This window comes from Pseudophryne corroboree, chromosome 2 (assembly GCF_028390025.1).
Source record: "Pseudophryne corroboree isolate aPseCor3 chromosome 2, aPseCor3.hap2, whole genome shotgun sequence".
Lineage (NCBI taxonomy): Eukaryota > Metazoa > Chordata > Amphibia > Anura > Myobatrachidae > Pseudophryne > Pseudophryne corroboree.
This window is the reverse complement of record NC_086445.1, coordinates 454,737,612-454,757,995: the sequence shown is the minus strand read 5'-3', so window position 1 is coordinate 454,757,995 and position 20,384 is coordinate 454,737,612. Positions and strand designations below refer to the sequence as shown.

Genomic DNA, 20,384 nt, shown 5'->3' with positions numbered 1-20,384 from the left:
GTCAAAGACAGACGAGCCAGGTTTGGGTGTAGACATGGCCCCTAAATCAACAAATCTGGCTGTAGAGGTAGCCTAAGAGGATTGTCTACTAAGAGACCCTGAAGGTCTGGTAACAAGGATATCTCAGCCAATGTGGAGCTATGAGGATCACAGTGCCTCCTTCCTGTTTGAACTTGTGCAGTACCCTCGGAAGGAGTGATACCGGGGGAAAGATGTAAGCCAGACTGAAATTCCAACTTACTGCCAGAGCATCCACAAAAGCTGGACCCGTACCTTAGTACCTTACATTTGTGGCATGATGCCATGAGATCCACATCAATGCAGCCCCAACTGTCCACCAATATTTGAAATATTTCCAGATGCAGAGACCACTCTCCGGAGTGACTGACTGTTTAGGAAGCCCGCTTTTCCAATTGGGAATTCCTGGATTGAACACCGCCCAGATAGCCGGGAGGTGATGCTCTGCCCAAGTGAGAATGTGTCTGCGAGTACCTTCTTGATGATTTATGTAGGCTACTGCGGTCGCATTGTCGGACTGTACCTGAACAGGTCCTCCATGAAGAAGATCCTGTGCCTGAAGGAGTGCTTCATACAATGCTCGAATCTCCAGAATGTTGATGGGCAGACGGCTGTCCTGTATTGTACATCATCCTTGAAAAGACTGGTGACAAGTTGCTGCTCCCCATCCATGAAGACTGGCGACCGTGGTGAGGAGCACTCACTTTGGGATCCAAAGGGGACACCCCTTGTTCAAATGGGACATGTGTAGCCACCATAACAGGGAAAGCTGGACCGCCTGTGATAGCACCATAGTCTGCGTCATGATGAGCTGGTGTTGACCGTTTCATCATGACAAGATCAGATGCTGAAGAGGCCCGGAGTGGAATTGTTATATTTTATTTATTTATATGTGATTAAACTGGAGGAAAAGTGAATAAAAGTAGACCACCATACATCCAGTTAAAGAAACCACTATATGAGGAGACTAATTCTGTGACTTTGGGTATGCTATATTATTTACCTTCTTTGTTTATTTGGTGTTATTTGTATCCAGCATCTTTTGAAAGAGAAACCTTTATACACATGGCGTATACACTTGCCAAGTGAGTTTCTTTTTCTATCACAAGAGCTGTATAACATCTTCATACAAGACAGTACTACTGTACACATTGTTTTATTTTTATTTTACATGTACCATTACGTAAGGAAACATCATTAAGAGGAATATCAAGCAACCTTAATACTGTGGACTTGTTGGTTTTCCATTACTCTAGTGTTGCCTTTGGTCTATTGCCTTACTTTGTTGTACAAGATATACAAAAACTTTAGTGAAAATAAGCATTTCAAGTTAAAGATTCTCACTGGCGCAACCTGGGACTACTCTGAGAAATGTCAACATGCACATTAACATGTATTATGTCACATTTCACTGTAGAAGACAGGACTGCCATCAGGGGGGTGCTGTGGGCACAGCTGTCCCAGTGCCGGAGAGGGGAGGGCCCCGCTCATGCCACCGCCTGCCACCGTCCATCCCTGTCGCCATCCGCCTTCAGGCTCTATTGAACATGTCCCGCTCAAGTTGGCTACTGCCTCAGAGGAGACAGTTATTAAAGATATTAGAGGAGGCTCTAGTATCTTTAATAATGGTCTCCTCTGAGGCGGCGGCCGTTTTGGGAGGGACATTTTCCATATTTTTTTTACTTGATGCAGCGAAACAGTCTGCTGTGGCGGCAGCAGGGAGGAGGCAACGAGCAGAACCCCTGACAACGAGCAGGTACTGCATACTATGGTGACAAGGGCATTAATGTGGGGGCATAATATGTTGTCAGGGCATTGCTGTGTGGGGCATAATATGGTGAGAGGGGCATATTTTTAAAAACTATTTTTATATATATATATATATATATATATATATATATATATAATTTTTTCCCATTTTTTGGGGGGGGGGGTGGGGGTTACCCTGTCTATTTTGTCAGTCCCAGGTCCAACAATTTCTGATGGCAGCCCTGGTAGAAGATGCCCTTGTATCATGACCATTGCTTACTATAATTTCATTGTCTCGCTATATATTCAGTGCATGGAGCTAGTACAGGAAAGCCCGTATCACTACACTACAGCACTGATATGTGAACTAAAATGCATTTGTCTTAAGAGTATTAAAAGGAAGTAATACAACTGTGTGCTGTGTATTTTTAGTATAGATTAGTCACAATGACAAAGCGCCTATATGAGATATCTCTCTTACCAGCAGTATAAATGGAAGTAATCACATCACTCACTGGGAGAAGTGGTTACAGTACAGTGTGTTTAAAGATGAATGAGATCATTTACTTGGCTAATTAATATTTTAGAATCTGAAGAGCTTTCTGCTAAAACCATTTCTATCCATACATTTTGAAGCTGATGCTAATAACCTGAAATGTACATTATTATAAGTAGGAATTTCTTATAGTGTACTTGTGTAAAATGTGTTTCACAGCTTTGCTATAGGTTTTAAATGCAGAACATGGATTGGAGGTTTATCTAGCTATGGGTCTAAGGTGTTAATTCAGACCTGATCGCTACTGTGCGTTTTCGCACAGCGGGTGATTAGGTCTGAACTGCGCATGCGTATGCACAACAATGCGCAGGCGCGACGGACCGCAGCAACATAGATTGACAGGAAGAGGGCGTGGCAACTGACCGTTTTTAAGGAGTGTATGGAAAAACGCAGGAGGGACCAGGTGTTTGGAGGGAGGGTTTCTGACATCAGCTCCGGCCCCAGTCATCGCACTGGAAGAGTAAGTTCTGGGCTGCGCAGAGACTGCACAATATTAGTTTGTGCAGCTCTGCTACACATGCGGTCGCACACTTGCCCAGTGAATTCTTCCTCCCCCTGTAGGCGGCGACTACCTGATCGCAGGGATGCAAAAAACGAACTCTAGCGATCAGGTCTGAATTAGCCCCTAAGTCACTCGATGGTTTATGTCCATCTCTGATGATTGTCAATCTGTGCATGTTCAGGATCTGTATCTGCAATGACAGTCACAGTGCCCACTAAGCAGCTGTTGTGGCCATTTGGGGGCTGCAGAAGGGGCGGACACAGCCAGCGTTACTGCAAACGGGGGCTTACCAGCTCCATTTTCTGGGCGTGCTGAAGCCAATGGTCACGTACTTGGATGCAGTTTCACTTGCATGAGCAATGTGAATTTCCGACCATCCTGAAGGTTACTCAGATGACCTCTGTTCCTGCAGATGCTCTGATGCTGCATCTTCGGAAGCAGCAGCGGATCAGAGGCGGCAGAAGGCATCTATTCACACAAGATGCCTCCTGCAGCATTATCACATGGGATAGCTGCTGTGTAAAGGGTGTCCATCTCTTAATCAGGCCCTATATTGCATATTTACGGAATACAGAAAAATATTTTTGCATAAGGAGTCAATCTCCCATCCCATGTCTCATGATGAGAAGTGCTGTGAGACTCTGGCAGACCTTTGACTTATTCTGGAAACAATCATGCACATTTGATCAGCCAAAGTTGTATTTTTTCACCAGCTTTGGGAAATCTCAGTAAGTTGGGTAGGATTCCAGGGCAATCAATGACTCCATTTGGTCACTGTGTAAGATTATTAGCTAATGCATTGTATTACTGCAAACTTACAGGAAATGTGCTTCACGTAACTACCACTACTACCAGGAACCCTTTTTTTACTGCAATTACACAATACACTATTATGTACAACTGGTGAGGGTGCCATATAAGCCCAGGTCCTGAGCAGCAATAGGAGTGGCTTTATGATATATTTTGTATTTTCTGAAAGCTGAACCTATGACTTCTGGGAAGGGAGAGGGCTGTAAGGCAGTTATGGCAGCCAGAAACTGGAAACAGCTTTAGTGTGATCACTACACAATCAGAAGACGGGATCTTACACATGTGCAGGAGACAGAACTCATTGGAACAGAGATGGTACTATGGTCCAGTGGTAGAACTACCTTCCCACTGAAGTGTGTGCAACAGTTACGAGGCTTCAAGGCGACTTTGGCTATGGCAGAATGCCCCATTGCAACCTAATTCTGCCTACTTTCATGAGTCTACATCTCCCTTACTTGTTACCAGGGGTTCAGTATGATTTACCGACGGTCGGATGCTGGTCGCCAGTATACCGACAAAGGCATCCCAGACGTCAGTATGGCAGCAGCGGGGTGAGCATAAAGAGTCTCGGTGGCTCATCACAGGTTCTATTCCAACTCTATGGGTGTCGTGGACACCCACGAGTGGGAATAGCCCGTGAGACAGGATTCCGGCTGCCAGTTTTGTCAGCAGTCGGGATTCCGGCGTCGGTATCATGACCGCAGGGATCCCACCTGCCGGCAAATTAACTGCATCCCGGTTCTAGAGAAGGATCAATGCGAAGACATGCAAGGTGTGCTCTGCAAATAGGTGTGCATTCATCTGTCTATCAGGCACTATTTATTTCTCTATACTAGTGTTCATCCAGGATTGTAATTTAGTACACTCTGCGCCAAGCTCTCAGCATAACCTATACTGTCTCCTAGGCCAGCTCCCCCCACACCTCACAGCTCTTCTGCTGCAAGGTTGGGTGGAAGTTGCCTAGTGAACACAGCATATACAGAGGATGCTCTAGCCTATCCAATTCTTTCCCCCAAGTGGAAAACTGATCGAGAACCTGCTTTTTATGCCGCTAAATACATAACACAAGGCACTATTTATTAGAGTTATTAAAAACCAGTATTGGAGAAGATGATAGGTTCTCTGTGCAATTACTACTCAGACAAACTACTTGTATGACAACTGATGTGTTAGCTACATACAATATATTATATATGGGTAGACTGTTTTATGTGACTTGATTGAATTTGTAACAAGAATATTAGATAGATGGACAATACCTCATTTCTCATGGCATTGGCTATAGTTGCCTGTTGTTCCAATGTAAACATATGTGACACTGACCCAAAAACGACAAATTCTGTGATGTATACCAGTGCCGCAGGGTCAATATCCTCTTCTGTAAGCAGGAGCAGAGATTTCTGGCCCTAGGAAGAGTCACAGTCAGTATACAGCAACCAGCCAGGGTAAGATTTACTATTCACAACTTTCTATGCTCAAACATGGTGATATTAATATTTAAGTATAGAAAATATCAACTTTAATTAAAGATATTAAAAGACAAACACTGCATATCTGAACAGGATCAGGAAATCATTATGTTAATTAAAATTAAAAAGACTATATTGTCATATGTAAGTATATTGTAGGCTGTAAAGTAGTATTACTAAAGACAGCATGTTTGTAAAACCCATAGCAAAGTCACCCTGCAGCATTACATATAATTAATGCATAATGAGTATGCCTTTTTAATGAATTAATGGTAAATATATTACTACATCACACAAATTTATCAAAGAAATTCATGACAGCATAATTAATAATGTATGGTGTATACATTTTGGAGACATCCAAGTCACCGTATAGTAGCAAATATACCTGTACCAGCAATATTAATATTAGACAAGTCTAGGTATATGTGAATAATTAGGCATATTCACCCTCCTTATACAGTAGGTCCCTAATTTGAGTATTGAAAAGCTTTTGATTATTTTTTCTTATTGCATATATTTCCAGAAAATAAGCATTTCTATACTGTGCACAAAAAGAAAGAAAGACGCTAGCATCCGCATGCAGCTTTGGTTGCATTATATGCTTACTACTACATACTGTACGCTCAGAGAGGTAGAACAAACATTGCAAGAGGCAGGCAAGTGTAGAGTAGAAAGAACATGACCTGGACACGTCAGGAAGAGAATTTATTGTGGGTGCTCTGTTCCTGAAGTAAAGTAGGTATTGGTGATGTAAATCAGCTGCTCTGACTGGCTAATTAAATCTGGACACCTCCCACTAACAGTATATTTATCAGTAGTGAGGCTGCTATATTATTATTTTATTATTATTAGTTGTTTTTTCAGACACTATGGGTGCAATTATGATATAACTTAACCATACTTATTACATATTAGAATGGGCTGTTTTTAAAGGTAAGACCTGGACACATTGTCATGGATGATTTAACATGTGGAAAAAATCTCAGGGAGAAAAACTTAGATTGCACCTTCAAGGACATTGCTTTACCAACAGTAAAGTAAGAATATGACTTTTTATATTGATGGTTAGTGAAATAAAAGAAGTGCTTTTATGTGATTTTCCTTTGTAATATGCTGTTTAAATTGTGGAAGATGGTTTTACCATTTACTACTAACACTGGTCTCGAGTCAAAGCTGATCATAGACGTGCTAAGATTAGCACATCTACGATCAGCATCTCTGACATGCGAGGGGATGCCCAGCACAGGGCTAGTCCGCCCCGCATGTCAAGCCCTCCCCCCCTCCCCGCAGAGGTGTGAAAGCATTGCACGGTCGGTAATGCTTTTGCACCTGGCCAGTAGCTCCAAGCCTACACAGCCTAATGTGGTGGCAAGCAGCTACCCGCCATGTTTTGGGTTGCAGCGGCTGCATGTGATGTCACGCAGCCTCCGCGGCCTGCCCCAGCACCAGTCCAGACACGCCTGCGTTGTCCGGACCGTGCCCCCCCAACTGCATTGAAATGCTGCTGGCACACCCCCTCCCGCCCCTGTCAATCAGGCAGAGGCGATCACAGCAGTGAGATGATTTCGCATCTCAAAGGGCTTCAGACTGCGATCACTGCCGTTGCAACGATCGGGTCTGAATTAGGCCCACTGTCAAGACACATCTCTAAGCTGTTGTTATGCCTGGCATAATACTGGTGCACAGGGGCATAGAGAGACACGTGGGGCCCCGAGAAATGCTTTTTATGATAAAAATATTTTAATAATAAAATAATTGTGGGGCCCAGCGCACTTCACAAGGGTGGTGCTGTATTAACACATGGGGGCGCAGGGCAGGGCACCCACTTACTTGATCTGGAAGTGGATCCCTCCTCCCCAGCTAGCGCCATCTTCCCTGTGAAGATGTCGCTGGCCACTAGAGTGCACAGTGCCACAGTCTTTGATTTCTATGTTTGGAGCCGTCTTCCTGAAGATATCACCAGGAACAAGGCGCCGGCCACAGCACAGGTATAATCAGGAGAGGGAGGAGGGGGAGGGGGGGGGTTACATGGGCTGGGGGTTAGCAGACCCGGCCCTGGTTAATTTGTACCCGCTCCCACTCCTCTCTGCGCCACTGCTGGTGTATGTGCAACTGTTTTCTTCCGACATAAACCTGGTGCATGTGCTACTGACTCCTGATATAAACCTGTTGCATGTGCTGCTGTTTTCTCCTAGCATAAACCTGGTGCACGTGCTGCTGTTTTCTCCTAGCATAAACCTGGTGCACGTGCTGCTGTTTTCTCCTAGCATAAAACTGGTGCATGTGCTACGGTCTCCTGGCATAAACCTGGTGCATTTGTTACTGTTTTCACCCGGAATAAACATGGTGCACATGCTATGGTTGCAGAGCTCATTGCATTGTGCGATATGTCCAGCTCGGCCAGAGGGTGGCACTACTGCACATGCTGCACCCATTCTGTTAAGTACTTACACCTCCGGAGTCCCGCGCTGACGCCAGCATCGCTGTAGAATCCCCATGAAAATGGTGCAACTGCCATTTTCACATGCGCAGTAGAGAAACTGCTGGAAAAATGGCTGTCACGCCATTTTCCCGGTGATCTGTGCATGCGAAGTAGAGTCTGAGCCCTATAGTGTTAAGACTCTCGAGCACTGCCAGCAGAGGGGAGTGGGCCCAAACAGAGGAGGCAGCACACGGGTTTCACCTTTCTTAAAGCAGGCAGAACACGGGCTTCACCTTTCTTAAAGCAGCCCTGAGCCCAATGATCTGCAAGTGAGCTCTGTCATTATATATTTGCACAAGCAATAAGTATAGGATTCTGATCACCAAGAGAGTATAGCAATATTATTCTAAACTGACCTGCATCTCTTTGCGTATATGGCAAAATAACTTCTTTACCCTCTGCAGTTTAAAGCTAAATGAAGCTTTCTAAAGATAGAGTAGGGCAGGGCTGCCAGCAACTGAAAATAGTTCTTATGATATTTTTGTAAGCGTACAGACACCTTATTAAGCGAAAGCAAAATGGACTGGAACTATTACTAGTATCTACAGGAAGCATGAATTGTACGTATGCGATTTGTAATTCTACACAATCTGGAAATCACTCCATGTTATTATTTTTATGTCTATTATTGAAAGGAGATTATTTCTAGTAAAATAATATAGATATTTTTTGTGTAACTTACCTTCAAACCGGCTTTCACATACCAATCTACAAGCTGGGATTTGAGGTTTTTGTTTCGCTGCTCCACATCCTCTATTTTAGTATGTGAACCAAGCTGGACCACACTAAATCCGGCAAGGTGTGCTGCCAGCTGAGCTAATGCAGTGCTATATCGGGGACAGCCCTCTCCACACAGTAGGGTATGCGCACTTCCCTGAGCACTCCAGAGATTACGGGCCAAGCGGCATAGCAGCTTCATTGCACACTAAAGAGAATTATAGCAATTAAATCAGTCAGAAAATTATAGTAACTTGGTGAATATCAGTGAAATGAACAACAATGAAACATATTTAAAAGGGAAGTTCACCTTCCGTCAATTTTCTACTCCACTTACTGTATATGAATTTATTTTCATTGCTACGCAGCAAACCTGTTGTCAACTAATAGAAAGAAAATAAATGTAGAGTACCTGGAAGACAACACTGTTTTAAGGTGGTATTCCTTTCACAAGCATTTTCTCATATACCAAATAGATGAAATGCTAATAGAAAAATATATCTGGGGAGATCTGTAAAGTGGCCTATGGGCAAATAACCGTGGGACTCTGGAGAGCTGCAGAAATGTGACTTTACTAGCAGTGATACGACTTCCGCCATCCACATTAAAGCAACACAGTATACATCTACAGGATCCACTGAGTTCTATGCACTGCCTCCTGGTCTGTCCACAGACTCGCGATTCAAAGCAGTTTGCAGCAATGGGGGTGTTTTGTGCACACTCACAGCCAATCAGCTATTTTCCCATTTATTTCTATGAAGTGACTGGAAGAGATCCGTTCACATTCGTCATGGCTCTCTACAAGGCCAGTTAATTGAGGTTCTTGTTTTGCTAAGACTTTGGATGCCTACAAGGAGCAAACAGGACTTGACCAAGGATTTAGTGAGTATTAAACTGGAAAACTAGGGATGTGTGGGGGGTGTCTCTTCAATAAAGTACTAGAACATTCGGTTTGTGCCTTTATTTTATTAGTTTGTTTACAGGCGGACTACAGCCACAGACAGGTCCTTAATGACCAGGCATGCTGGCACTTGTGGCTCTACAAATGCCATCAAGCCGGGGCAGGTTTGCTAGGACTTATAGTCAGCCTGTAAAGAACAATATTATTAACTACTTCATTACTATTAACACCACAACCACTGCTGCGGATGTGTGGGAAATAGCCCTGGGCTCCCAGCCCAAGGCTGGTTGTTCCTCAGGAATGGGACCCCATTTTTTGTGAGGTGCTGGCTTTCCAAAGGATTCCAGCCCTGATCTGACCAGTTTGAGGCTGGTTAAAGTCATGGCAGGGGCCCCCTACGCTGTGTGTCTCCTGCTATAGCATTATCTCAGCAATGTCCGAGACACCAGCTGCAGCTGTGTCATTTTATTATGATTGTCAATATTTTAACTGTCTACATTTTGACTGTGTCAACATTTATTTATTCAAGGTCAACATTTTGACTATGTCTACATTTTAACTGTCAACCTTATGACCCTGTCGACATTATGTACATATCGACCTTTTGATTGTCTAAGTATTGACTGTCAAAATTGTGAGTACATCCTAATGTGAGCATCTCAAGGTTTTACACGTTTTTTTGAGGGGGTTATGACATTAAGGAGTATATTCAATTGAAGTCGGATCCATTCCGACATTCATTTGTCGGAATGGATCCGACCTGGGCTATTCAAAGCAATCTCAATTCGACTTTAAAAAAAGTTGAATTGAGATGCGGGCAGAGGGGGAGAGCAGCGCCGGAGGAGATGGTGGGGGCACAGGGGGAGAGCAGCGCCAGAGGAGATGATGGGGGCACAGGGGGAGAGCAGCGCCGGAGGAGACGGTGGTGGCACAGGGGGAGAGCAGCGCCAGAGGAGACAGTGGGGGCACAGGGGGAGAGCAGCGCCGGAGGAGACGGTGGGGGCACAGGGGGAGAGCAGTGCCGGAAGAGACGGGAGAGCTGCGGGCACAGGGTGAGAGCAGAGACCGGGGAGAGCCGGGAGCGCAGCGCTACAGCAGCTGGCAGCGTAGCTGGAGGATGTCACAGCCGCCGCTCACTGCAGCGTCCACCCGGCTCCAGCAAGCGGTGGCTGTGACATCCTCCGGCTACGCTGCCAGTTGTTGTAGCGCTGCTCCAGTGAGCAGCGGCTGTGACATCCTCCGGCTATGCTGCCAGCTGCTGTATCGCTGCGCTCCCGGCTCTCCCCGTCTCCTCCGGCGCTGCTCTCACCCTGTGCCCGCGGCTCTCCCGTCTCCTCCGGCGCTGCTCTCCCCCTGTGCCCCCACTGTCTCCTCCGGCGCTGCTCTCCCCCTGTGCCCCTACCGTCTCCTCCAGCGCTGCTCTCCCCCTGTGCCCCCACTGTATCCCCTCGACTCTCCCCCCTCTCCTCCACAGTCCCTCATCTCAGTCCAACATTTTTTTATGTCGGACTGAGATGGTCGGAAACGAGGCCAAATTCTGGCGAATTTGGCCCCGTTTCCCTCAAAAGTACGAGAATCGGCAAATATACCACCGATTCAAGTACTATTCGACAAGTCAAATTCCCCGACTTGTCGAATAAAAATGCTTGGGATTGAATAGGTCGAATCACGATTCGACTTTAAAAAGTCAAAAACTGACGTCTTTTCAACAGACGCCAGCTTTCGACACTAATTGAATATACCCCTAAGGGGTATATTTACTAGAAGATGATTTCCAGCGATTTGCATCCATTTCAAATAGATGAAAATTGATCTGAATCAACGTTGTGTTTCCAGGGCTAAAACATACATATACTAACATTTAAAAATGAATATTAAAAATCATATGTTAGTAAACGTGTTTTAGCCCTGCAAACACAACATCAATACAGATAGATTTTCAGCTAACTGAAATCGAAGAAAATCAACCTTTAATAAATATAAATATACCCCTAAGTTTGTGTATTTATTTTGGTTTTTGGCCCTAGTTTGGCAAGAGAGCAACCAAAACCCTATCTGGTTTAAGTCCAAGACTGTCAGCCTAGGGCAGTATGTTTTTGCTGACAAATGTACAGCTGGTTCTCCTATTGTATTTGCCTCCCCTGTACCACTGCTAGTCACCTCCAGATTCTAACTTTCCTATTCCCTTTGTTTCCTCACCTGTCCTTCTCTTCCGTTTGGACCTGCCCCATACCCAGATTGTGCAAAAAGAAAAGTCTTCCACAAACAGTAGTCACACTCTGCAGTTCTAAGATGCATGGTGGTGGTGGCATTAGTGTACTTATAGTATAGTAATGTGTGTGTGTGTGGATATTAATGTGAAGTGTACACTGGTGGCTCCTAATTAGATTTAATAGGGGAACTGCTGCTACCCCCGTGCCCGGTGAGGAGAAAGCCAGCTGCAAGGTGCGGGTGTCAGTGTCTGCCCAATGTATTCGGCACATACTGGGACCGGTGCAGATGCTGCGGTGCGACTGCGCAAACCCCTGGCTTCTATGGACTGCATTTGTTGCAGTCCATAGAAGCTGGTTTGTCCTGTGCCAAAGGCAGGGAGTGACTTCCTTTGGGAAGCCAGCTCTCTGCTAATCACAGCCCGGACTGGCACTTCCAGAGGGAGGAAACACCTCACAATAGGAAGTCACTGCCAGCCACAGTGCAGTCACGGACTGCATCTGCTCACTGACAATGAGAGGGGTGGTGTTTTTTTTACCTGGGGGGGCCTGAAGTCCTGCAGCCCATAGGTAAAATCAGCCACTGGTTGTGTATGTGGGAGGTTACCAATATAATGGTACTATTGTAATGTGGTGGCTGGTACAGATTTTTAATGTGATGTACCAGAGAGTCGACATATTATATGTGTGTACAATTAATGTAACGCTGTATGCTATTAAAATAAAGTGATGGGTAGTACAGGGAGTTCGAAAAGTACCTCTGTAGTGACTGTATACTAAGCAAATCTTCCTGCAGAGAATATGACAGCATAATTGTTTTTAAACACTTTATTTACATGAAATAAAACATAATTTGTTACATACTTATCTACATCAAGTATTGTCCCTCTCTGGCCTCCCACAACTGCAGAGGAGCCAGTATCAGTGAGATGGCACTCACTGTGGAGGGACTTTACGAACTCTCTGTATAATGTACTTATTGCATTACTATGTGTGTGGGACTGGGAGACAGTATTAATATAATGTGAGAGCTACCCATGTCATGTATCAGTGGGTAGGGCCTGAAAATTTAATATGGGGTACCTTATTAAATGTGTGAGCTATTAAAACAATAAATACATCCATATACACATACAATATATTGTAGGCTGATAACGTGACGTGATAATTTAATGTGTATTTAATTATGGAGTTGGTTGGGGGAAGGTGGTCTATTTCTTAAGATATATTTATTAAATATCAATTAAATTAATTTAATGACGGGTCTAGTATAGGGAAAGTAGGTCTATTGATAATATATGAAGCATGCTTGAATTTGCAGCTGACAGAGGCCTAGAGTGTTTCTCATTCTTCGGCTTTCCAGTACCTGCATCTTTTCCAAACAAGTTCCCAATATTCCAGAATTGCTCAAAGCAGAAACTGATCTTAAGATATCAACAATGGCAGCTAACGAAAGCTACAGATAAGGTAGAAGAGAAACTTCCTAAAGCTGATGAGTCCTTCTTGTTTTGGCACATATTCCTATCCCACTCCTCCCTTGTCACATCTTTGTTTTCATAAACCTCACACGTCAGATGCATCCACTCGCCACTCAAGCACACTTATTCTATGAAATAAAGACACCACAACTGTAATTGGCGTGAAAGGGGTCAGCTTTTATTTTCTGACTGAGAGGAAGGCCTATTAAATGCTAAAACTAAAATGTAGCTTCCCTCTCTAACTAAGGTGGCGGGGAGAAGAACGGTTAACATGATAAAGTAACATGGGTGAAAAAAACATTGTAGTACATAAAAATAAGCAATAAAAACATATGTGTGAGGGAGCCTTCTGCCCCCAATGTTCCGGGATCGGCCTCCTGCCTGCATCCCGGACATAAAAAATGCAAAAATCCAAGGACAGGGGTCGACCTTCTGCCACTACCCCTGCCCACCAACAGTTGTAGGGACGGAGGTACGCTCCGCCCCTATGAGGTAAAAATTCGGGCCACCAGCCCCGCCATCCACATATGTTTTCACCAATTAATGGGCTCCACTTGGTAGAGTGATGCCCGGAAACTAATTCAAACGACTAAGAAAAATGTTTCTAAAAACACACCCAAACTTCTCACCTTGAAGTCATGGTTAAAAATTAAGTAACCGTTCATAAACCGGCCAACTGCCAGGTTACCAACCTGCCACCGCCACCTAACTAACCACTCGAACTAACCACTAACTAGAGGAGGGGCTAACAACCGACAAAACTAACTAGACACTAATGAACGACTAAACACTAACTAATGCAACTGAAACCTAAACAACTACCGAGGGGGACCGGAGGACTTGTATAAAGTCATCCCAGAAGATAGCCATGCCAGCTGGCGACAAATGCACCCCGTCAGACCGGTAAAGAGTCGGATTCCGGAAAGAGATCCCACTGTGCGGCACGACCAGGCCACCATGCTGGAGGACAGCACTACCGACCACCGAATTGACCCGTCTCCGAACCAAGTCAATCGCCCCCGGGTTAAAGGCTCCACGCCAAGATCGCCGGGGGACCATGTCCGACCAGAGGATCAGGCAAAACGGCCACTCAGCCATAAGTGCCAGCAGCTGGCGCCGGATCTCAAGGCGAATGTCAAGGCCCGTGCGGCGTACCAAATCATTGCCCCCGAGATGTACCACCAAGAACAGCGGATATCCAAAACGGCCAACTGACGCCCTAAGCCAGTCCCGCAGGCCGTCCCAGCGGAGGCCTCTACGCCCCAACCAGCGCACGGCCCGCAGTTCAGGAAAACGGGTTGTGTCGCAGGCCAGAGCCGACACGGACAGCCAATAGATGTACGAATGGCCCACGAACCATATAAAGTGCGGATCTAACCGCCGTCCTGTAAAAGAAGGGTGTGATGAAGGTCAGAAATTACATAAAATATAGCATTGACTAAATGGGGAACCTATCTACGTCCCTGACGGGGAGTGGAAAGGGGGGGGGGGGATTGGGCCACCCAATTTGACTTGAGGCAAAAACGAAACTTCGTTAGCCGGCAAAAGCTGTAGTAAAACCAACGATAAAACAAAAATTCCTCAAGGCCCCCACAACCGCAAAATGCAGTTGCGACGAGCGGCTAGTCCACAAATGGGTGCACTGGGAGGAAAAGGCCTGATATAGCGTCTGACTGCACCAGACCTCCACCTACCCAGTGCCCGGACTTCGACTTCGGATCAACCCGCCGCAGCAGCTGCTGAAGCCGCGCCGATGCGGAAAGAGTGAGTCCCATAGTCGGCCGGAGATAGACCCAGGTACAAGATACAACGCCCCAAAACCGACCGGAATTGATATCTGGTCAACGGGGAACCATCGCTATGGACGAGCCACCCAGTGGGCGTTGGAGGCCGAAGGGACGAATAAGCCAGGGCCGCGGCAACCGGACAAATGCCCCGCGACCCGGCCCGGCCCATTCGAACCCACTGCCCCCTGCCGGCTACGTCAGTCTTGGAGCGCTGAATCCTGCACCACAAACCGTCGGGGCGTAGGACGACGTGGGCCGCCAGCATGGGCGAGGCAGAAGTCCGAGAGACGGCCACCAGCTCGCCCACCCTGAACGCGCCGTGGAAGGCCATCGTAAAGGCCGCCCTGAAGAGGCGAACTTCGTATCCCGAGGAGCAAATACTCCGGAGGGATCCCAAAATCCGCCGCAGCAAAGCACCCGTGATCGGCAGACGAGTAACTGGGAGGGGCGGGGACGCCCGAGCCCAACCTTTCAACACCCGCCGGAGGAAAAAGGACTTCGTAAAATCCGCTTCCCCCCGCAGCTGCAGAAAGTATGATATACCCGCCAGAACAGACGCCCGCGAGATCCCGTCGGAGTACAGCATCCAGATATATTCTAAGAGTAAAGTGTGAGAGGTCTTACCACTCTGGCCTCGCTCCAGGAGGAAGCGACTCCACCGTTCCCAGGCGGCACGATAGGCCGCAAACGTAGCAGGGGCCAACGATCTGTGTGCTAACTCCTCCAATCCGGGTGGATGACCTGCCACACATAAGCAGGACATAATTCCCCATGGAGTGACGCTGCAGGAGCCAGGCGCCGAAACCGCTGCCAATCGCCGCGCGACAGGGCATCCGCAATTTCGTTACGCACGCCAGGGACGTGTTTTGCTCGCAACGTAATGTTGTTCACCAAGCAGAGCAAGACTATCTGTGCAAGGACCCGCAGAACCGGCAAGGACGTAGATTTTTGCCGGTTTATGGCAAAAACCACGCCCAAATTGTCGCACCAGAAGATAACCTGTTTGTTCCGCAGGGCCGCGCACCACAATTCCAGAGCGACTAAAATGGGAAATATTTCCAGCAACAGCATATTCGTCGTAAGGCCCCCGCTAAGCCAGGCCCGAGGCCAGGGACACGCGCACCAGCGGCCTGCAAAATAAGCTCCGAACCCGTAACCGCCAGAGGCGTCCGTGAAAAGCTCCAGGGCTGGGCTAGACACAGCCGCCTCCTGCCAAATGCATATGCCGTTGAAACGAACAAGAAATTCATCCCAAATGCGCAAATCCCTTCGGATTTCAAGAGGCAATCGAAGAAAATGATGTGGGCGTCTAACCCCAACGGTAGATCGTTCCAATTTTCTACAGAAAACTCTACCCATGGGTATCACCTTACAAGCAAAGTTAAACAGGCCCAATAAGGATTGAGCCTGTTTGAGCGTGAGCTTGCCCGTCGCCAGCGCATATAGGATACCATCGTGCAAACGCAACACCTTGTCCGCAGGGAGCCTACACAAACCACCGACCGTATCAATCTGAATCCCGAGGTAAACCAAGGAGGCGGAGGGACCCTCCGTCTTCTCAGGTGCCACAGGAACACCAAAGTGCCCGAAGAGGGCGAGAGCCCCCTGCAGCAAGCGGAGGCAGCGATCCGAATCTGAAGGGCCGATAAAAAGGAAATCGTCTAAGTAGTGCGAAATGCCCCATTCGCCCGTCTCCTGCTGGAGACACCAGTGGAGGAAAGAACTGAAACGCTCGAAGTAGGCGCAAGAGATGGAACACCCCATAGGGAGGCACCGATCGATGTAAAAACCATCGTCCAGCTTAATACCCATAAACCGAAAGGCGGACGGGTGCAGCGGGAGGAGGCGGAACGCTGACTGGATGTCCAATTTACACATCACTGCCCCAGGACCAAAGGACCGGATGATGTCGATGGCTGAGTCAAAGGATAGATAAACAACCCGACACTGATCCGGAGGGATGGCATCATTAACTGATGACCCTGGAGGGCAGGACAGATGCTGGATGAGGCGAAATTTTCCCATGGTCTTTTTGGGCACTATGCCAACGGGGGACAATACGAGGTCCGGCAAGGGGGGTTCCCGGAAAGGGCCAACCATCCTACCTAGCGACACCTCGGCCTCGACCTTCTGGCGGAGCACTTCCGGAAAGTCCCTGGCCGACCGCAGGTTCGTGCCCGTCCCGGGGCCCACACGCCCATGTATAGGTAAAGGGAAGCCCGATGCGAATCCCGAGTGTAGGAAATGGGCGTCTGCCGGCCGCGGGTACCGTCGCAGCCAGGGAAGGAGTGCCCGAAGACTAATTGGGGTGGGGGCTGTGGCCAACGCCAGAGGCCGCGGGCGCGCGGCTCTGCCGGGTCTGCGGTCCGGACGCACCTCCGACCCCAGGACTGGAACAGTCCTTAATCCCGTGTCCCCCCCCACAGCGGATACAGGAGTGACGAAAACGACAGCGGCTGCCTAAGTCGCAGTGTGCATTATTAAAAGCGAAGCATTTTCCATGCCCCGCGCGCCCTGAACCGCCGCGAAAGCCGGGTGAACGAGGGGTGGGACGCTTAGCCCATCTCTTCGCTGTGCCGCTCTCCTCAGCGCCGGCCGGACCCTGGGTCAGTTCCGAGCACAGTTCCACATCTTTTTTGCCGAAGTTATGGATCTGCCGCCCGTGTTGCTTTCTGCGAAAATCCTCGTCATAACGACGCCAGGCCGACCCTTTATACTTGTGGTACAGAACATGTATGAGGAATTGATATCGAACTATGTTCATATGTTCGTCCGGGCGGGTCTCTAGGTAACATGCCGCAAATATCAACATGCAGCGTACCCAATTCGGGTAGGAGCGCAGAGCGTCCTCGCTGCCCTGCCCCTTTTTCTTGGCGGAAAGTAAGGCTTTTCTATCGTCACTAGTAAGAGCGAAAATATTCACATATTGACCCTTACGGATTCTATCCCGGACCCGGGGCCTAAGACCACGTTGCACCGCCGTATTAGCGCAGTGCACGGTGTCCGATTCCACCAAGACTTGGGAGGCGGACGAGGTTGAGTACCGACGCTCGCGTCGTCTGCGGCGCTTAACCCTGTGCAGTCCGCCATCAGAGGAGGACAGGCCCTCCGAGGACGTGGAGGCAAGGGAAGAGTCCGTGTACCGACGCCTGCGGCTGCGCCTGCTGCGCTTGCTAGAAACCTTACGCGCACTGCCGCCGTCACCAGAGGAGCCGGAGTGAGAAACCGATCCTAAGCCGCTAAGGGGTGTAACCGCGCTTCCCCGGGACCAGTCGGGGTCCGATGAAGACTCACCTGCACGAGAGGGAACGCCGTCAGTCCCGACGGCCACTGGTCGACTCGCGGATGCACCGACAGGCTCCATTTCTCTCCTGACGTCCGCGGCTGGGGGGACAAAAGAGACATGGTTTTCCCGCTCCTCCACCGGGTTTGCCGCAGCCGGGAGCGGGGCAGGCGGGGGAACCGTCGCGCCAGAGGACAGAAGCGGGGCAAGAGCATGCGCAATGCTATCTGCCAAAGAAGTGGAGGACCGCCCAAGTCCCCCGGGTACGGGGGATAACAAGGGCGCCACTGCCGACACGACAGCCGCACAAATAGCGGACAGAACGGTTGAGTCCACCAAGGGTGCCGCTGACGTGGCATGCGTAGGAAAATCAGAGCCGCCACGCGGGTCGTGCTCCCCACGGGAGGATCGTAAACCCCCCGTTGGGAGCAAGGACCCCGGTGATCCCTCACTGTCGGGCGTCACGGTATCGCCGTCCCGCTGGGAGAAATCCCTCGCCAATTGCTCCCGCCGCGATCTTCTTCGATCCCGCGTATTGGCCACCGGAGGAGAAACTGAACAGTCATCGCTGCTGGCAGGAGGGGGCGCAATGAAGGCATGTGACCCCTCCGTATCCACATTAGCAGGAGATGACCGGCCGCGAGGAGGTGCGGAACGGACACCCCCCGACTGTGCACGCCGCCCCCTGGGGTGAGAAACCCCCGTCGGAGGCGCATGGCCGTGGACGGCGGCCGCAGCGCCTCGAGCCAGACGCGGTATCCTGGAGGGGAGGGGCGCCACAGGGCCACCCCTGGCAGGAGAGGCCCAGTGGGGCACGCCACCGCGGGCAGCCGCAGAACGCCCCCGCCGTATGGGCCCCTCCCTAGTGGAGATAGGTAGAGGAGGGTCTGCAGTAGCGGGGCGGGGGCGACGCCCCACCCTGTCGGGGGGGGGCGCAGGCTGGACCTGACTGGATGAGGGGGAGGGGTGAACAGCGGGGACAGGCCTCATCTGTGCCCCCCTAGCGGCATTATCCCTTGTGCCACGCGCGCGCTGCCTGGTCTGTGCAGGTGTGGCAGCCGCGCGACCCCCCTCCCGTCCACCACTTCCCACATGTTTATTAAGTGCATGCGGCTGCTGATCCGCGGGCCGGGAGCTCTGTCCCGGCCCCACGTGATCAGGGCAGCCGCGGGTAGCGAGCGGCGAGCTCAGGGACGGCAGGACACCGTCCCTGGCTCTTTGCCGCGTATTTCTCTGGCCGCCCAGCGCTCCGTTCCCCGCCACGGCAAGCAGCGGGGACGGAGAGCGCACGCGTGGGGGAGCCCGGGCGGGCGGCTGAGCCCGGCCGCGCGCGCCCTGGGGTTCCCGCACCGCCGCTGCAGCCTTTCTTCCTCGTGCCGGCTGGACATCAGACTTGTCCATAAGCCGGGCGGGGAGGCCAGCGGACCGTGTGGGGCGCATTCTAGCGGCCATGGGGGCCCCGGATCAGTGTTAAAGTGAATGAAAAATGAGGACAGAAAAGGTAAGAAAGTATAGGATTAATAAGGATAGGACAAAGCAGAAGGGGAATTAAAGATCAGAGGAAAGGAAATAGAAAGTATGAAATGAGCAGAGAATAAGGAGATTAGTTAAATGTAATGAGAGTGATACTTGCAGTCTAACGAACAGGCTGAAGAGAGGCAGGAAGTATCCTGCCAGCTGCATATATGCATGACAGGCCAGCCCCCTCTCATGCAGCAGCCAATGGGCCCCCCGGCCCACTCTCTGAGTTCCTCCCAGCCAAAAAACATTAACCCCTCACAGGCCAGGTGATGCCTCGAGCGGCGCTGCGGAGGCCCTGGACGGTGCGTTTATGCCGCTGTGGTCGCATTATGCTCCCTACGCGGTCTATCTTGTTGCATCTTTCTCCTCTCTGGACCATGCACTACAGTGGCTCCTCTTTCTCTATAGAGTTCAATTCATGCTGCTCACTGTCATCTCTAAAGCCCTCACCCCATCTTCTCCCCGTACATCTCTGAACTCATCTCTTCACACTCTGACCTGCACACTTCGCTGTGTATATGACTACTGCCTCTCTTCCCAACTGATAACATTTTCCCACTCCTGCCTCCAGGATTTTGCCCATGCTGCACCCCACCATTGGAACTCATTTCCTTTCTGTATTGGATTCTCCATCTCTCTGCAAAGCTTCAAATGTACACTCAAATCCCATTTATTTTTCAAAGCCTAGAGGCTCTTTTCCTAAGCTATCCCTTTTGTCCTTGAACACTGACCCACCACTCTACAGTATGTCAGCCATGCCAGTCTACCCTTCCCTTTTAGATTGTAAGCCCATGAGTAGGGCCCTCTTTACTCATGTACTTTTCCTTCCTTACTTATGCCATTATCTCCGCTCCCTTGGTTACAGTGGCTCTACACATATATGCTGAGCCCATCAAGT

At 49.1% G+C, this 20,384-nt stretch overlaps 1 protein-coding gene across 8 annotated transcripts in view; it reads right to left on the bottom strand.

Annotated features, from left to right (window-relative positions):
* LOC135027842 (uncharacterized) overlaps positions 1-20,384 on the bottom strand; it is a 1,366,020-nt gene that overhangs the window by 643,019 nt on the left and 702,617 nt on the right. For all 8 annotated transcript variants that reach the window (XR_010224289.1, XM_063953746.1, XM_063953745.1 and 5 more), the window contains exons 64-65: positions 8,272-8,514; positions 4,895-5,041 (exon numbers count right to left, since the gene is read on the bottom strand). Coding sequence is in view for 7 of the 8 variants with exons in the window: in XM_063953746.1 (XP_063809816.1) it covers positions 4,895-5,041; positions 8,272-8,514 (390 nt within the window). In the remaining variant the exon portion in view is untranslated. The remainder of the gene's footprint in view (positions 1-4,894; positions 5,042-8,271; positions 8,515-20,384) is intronic.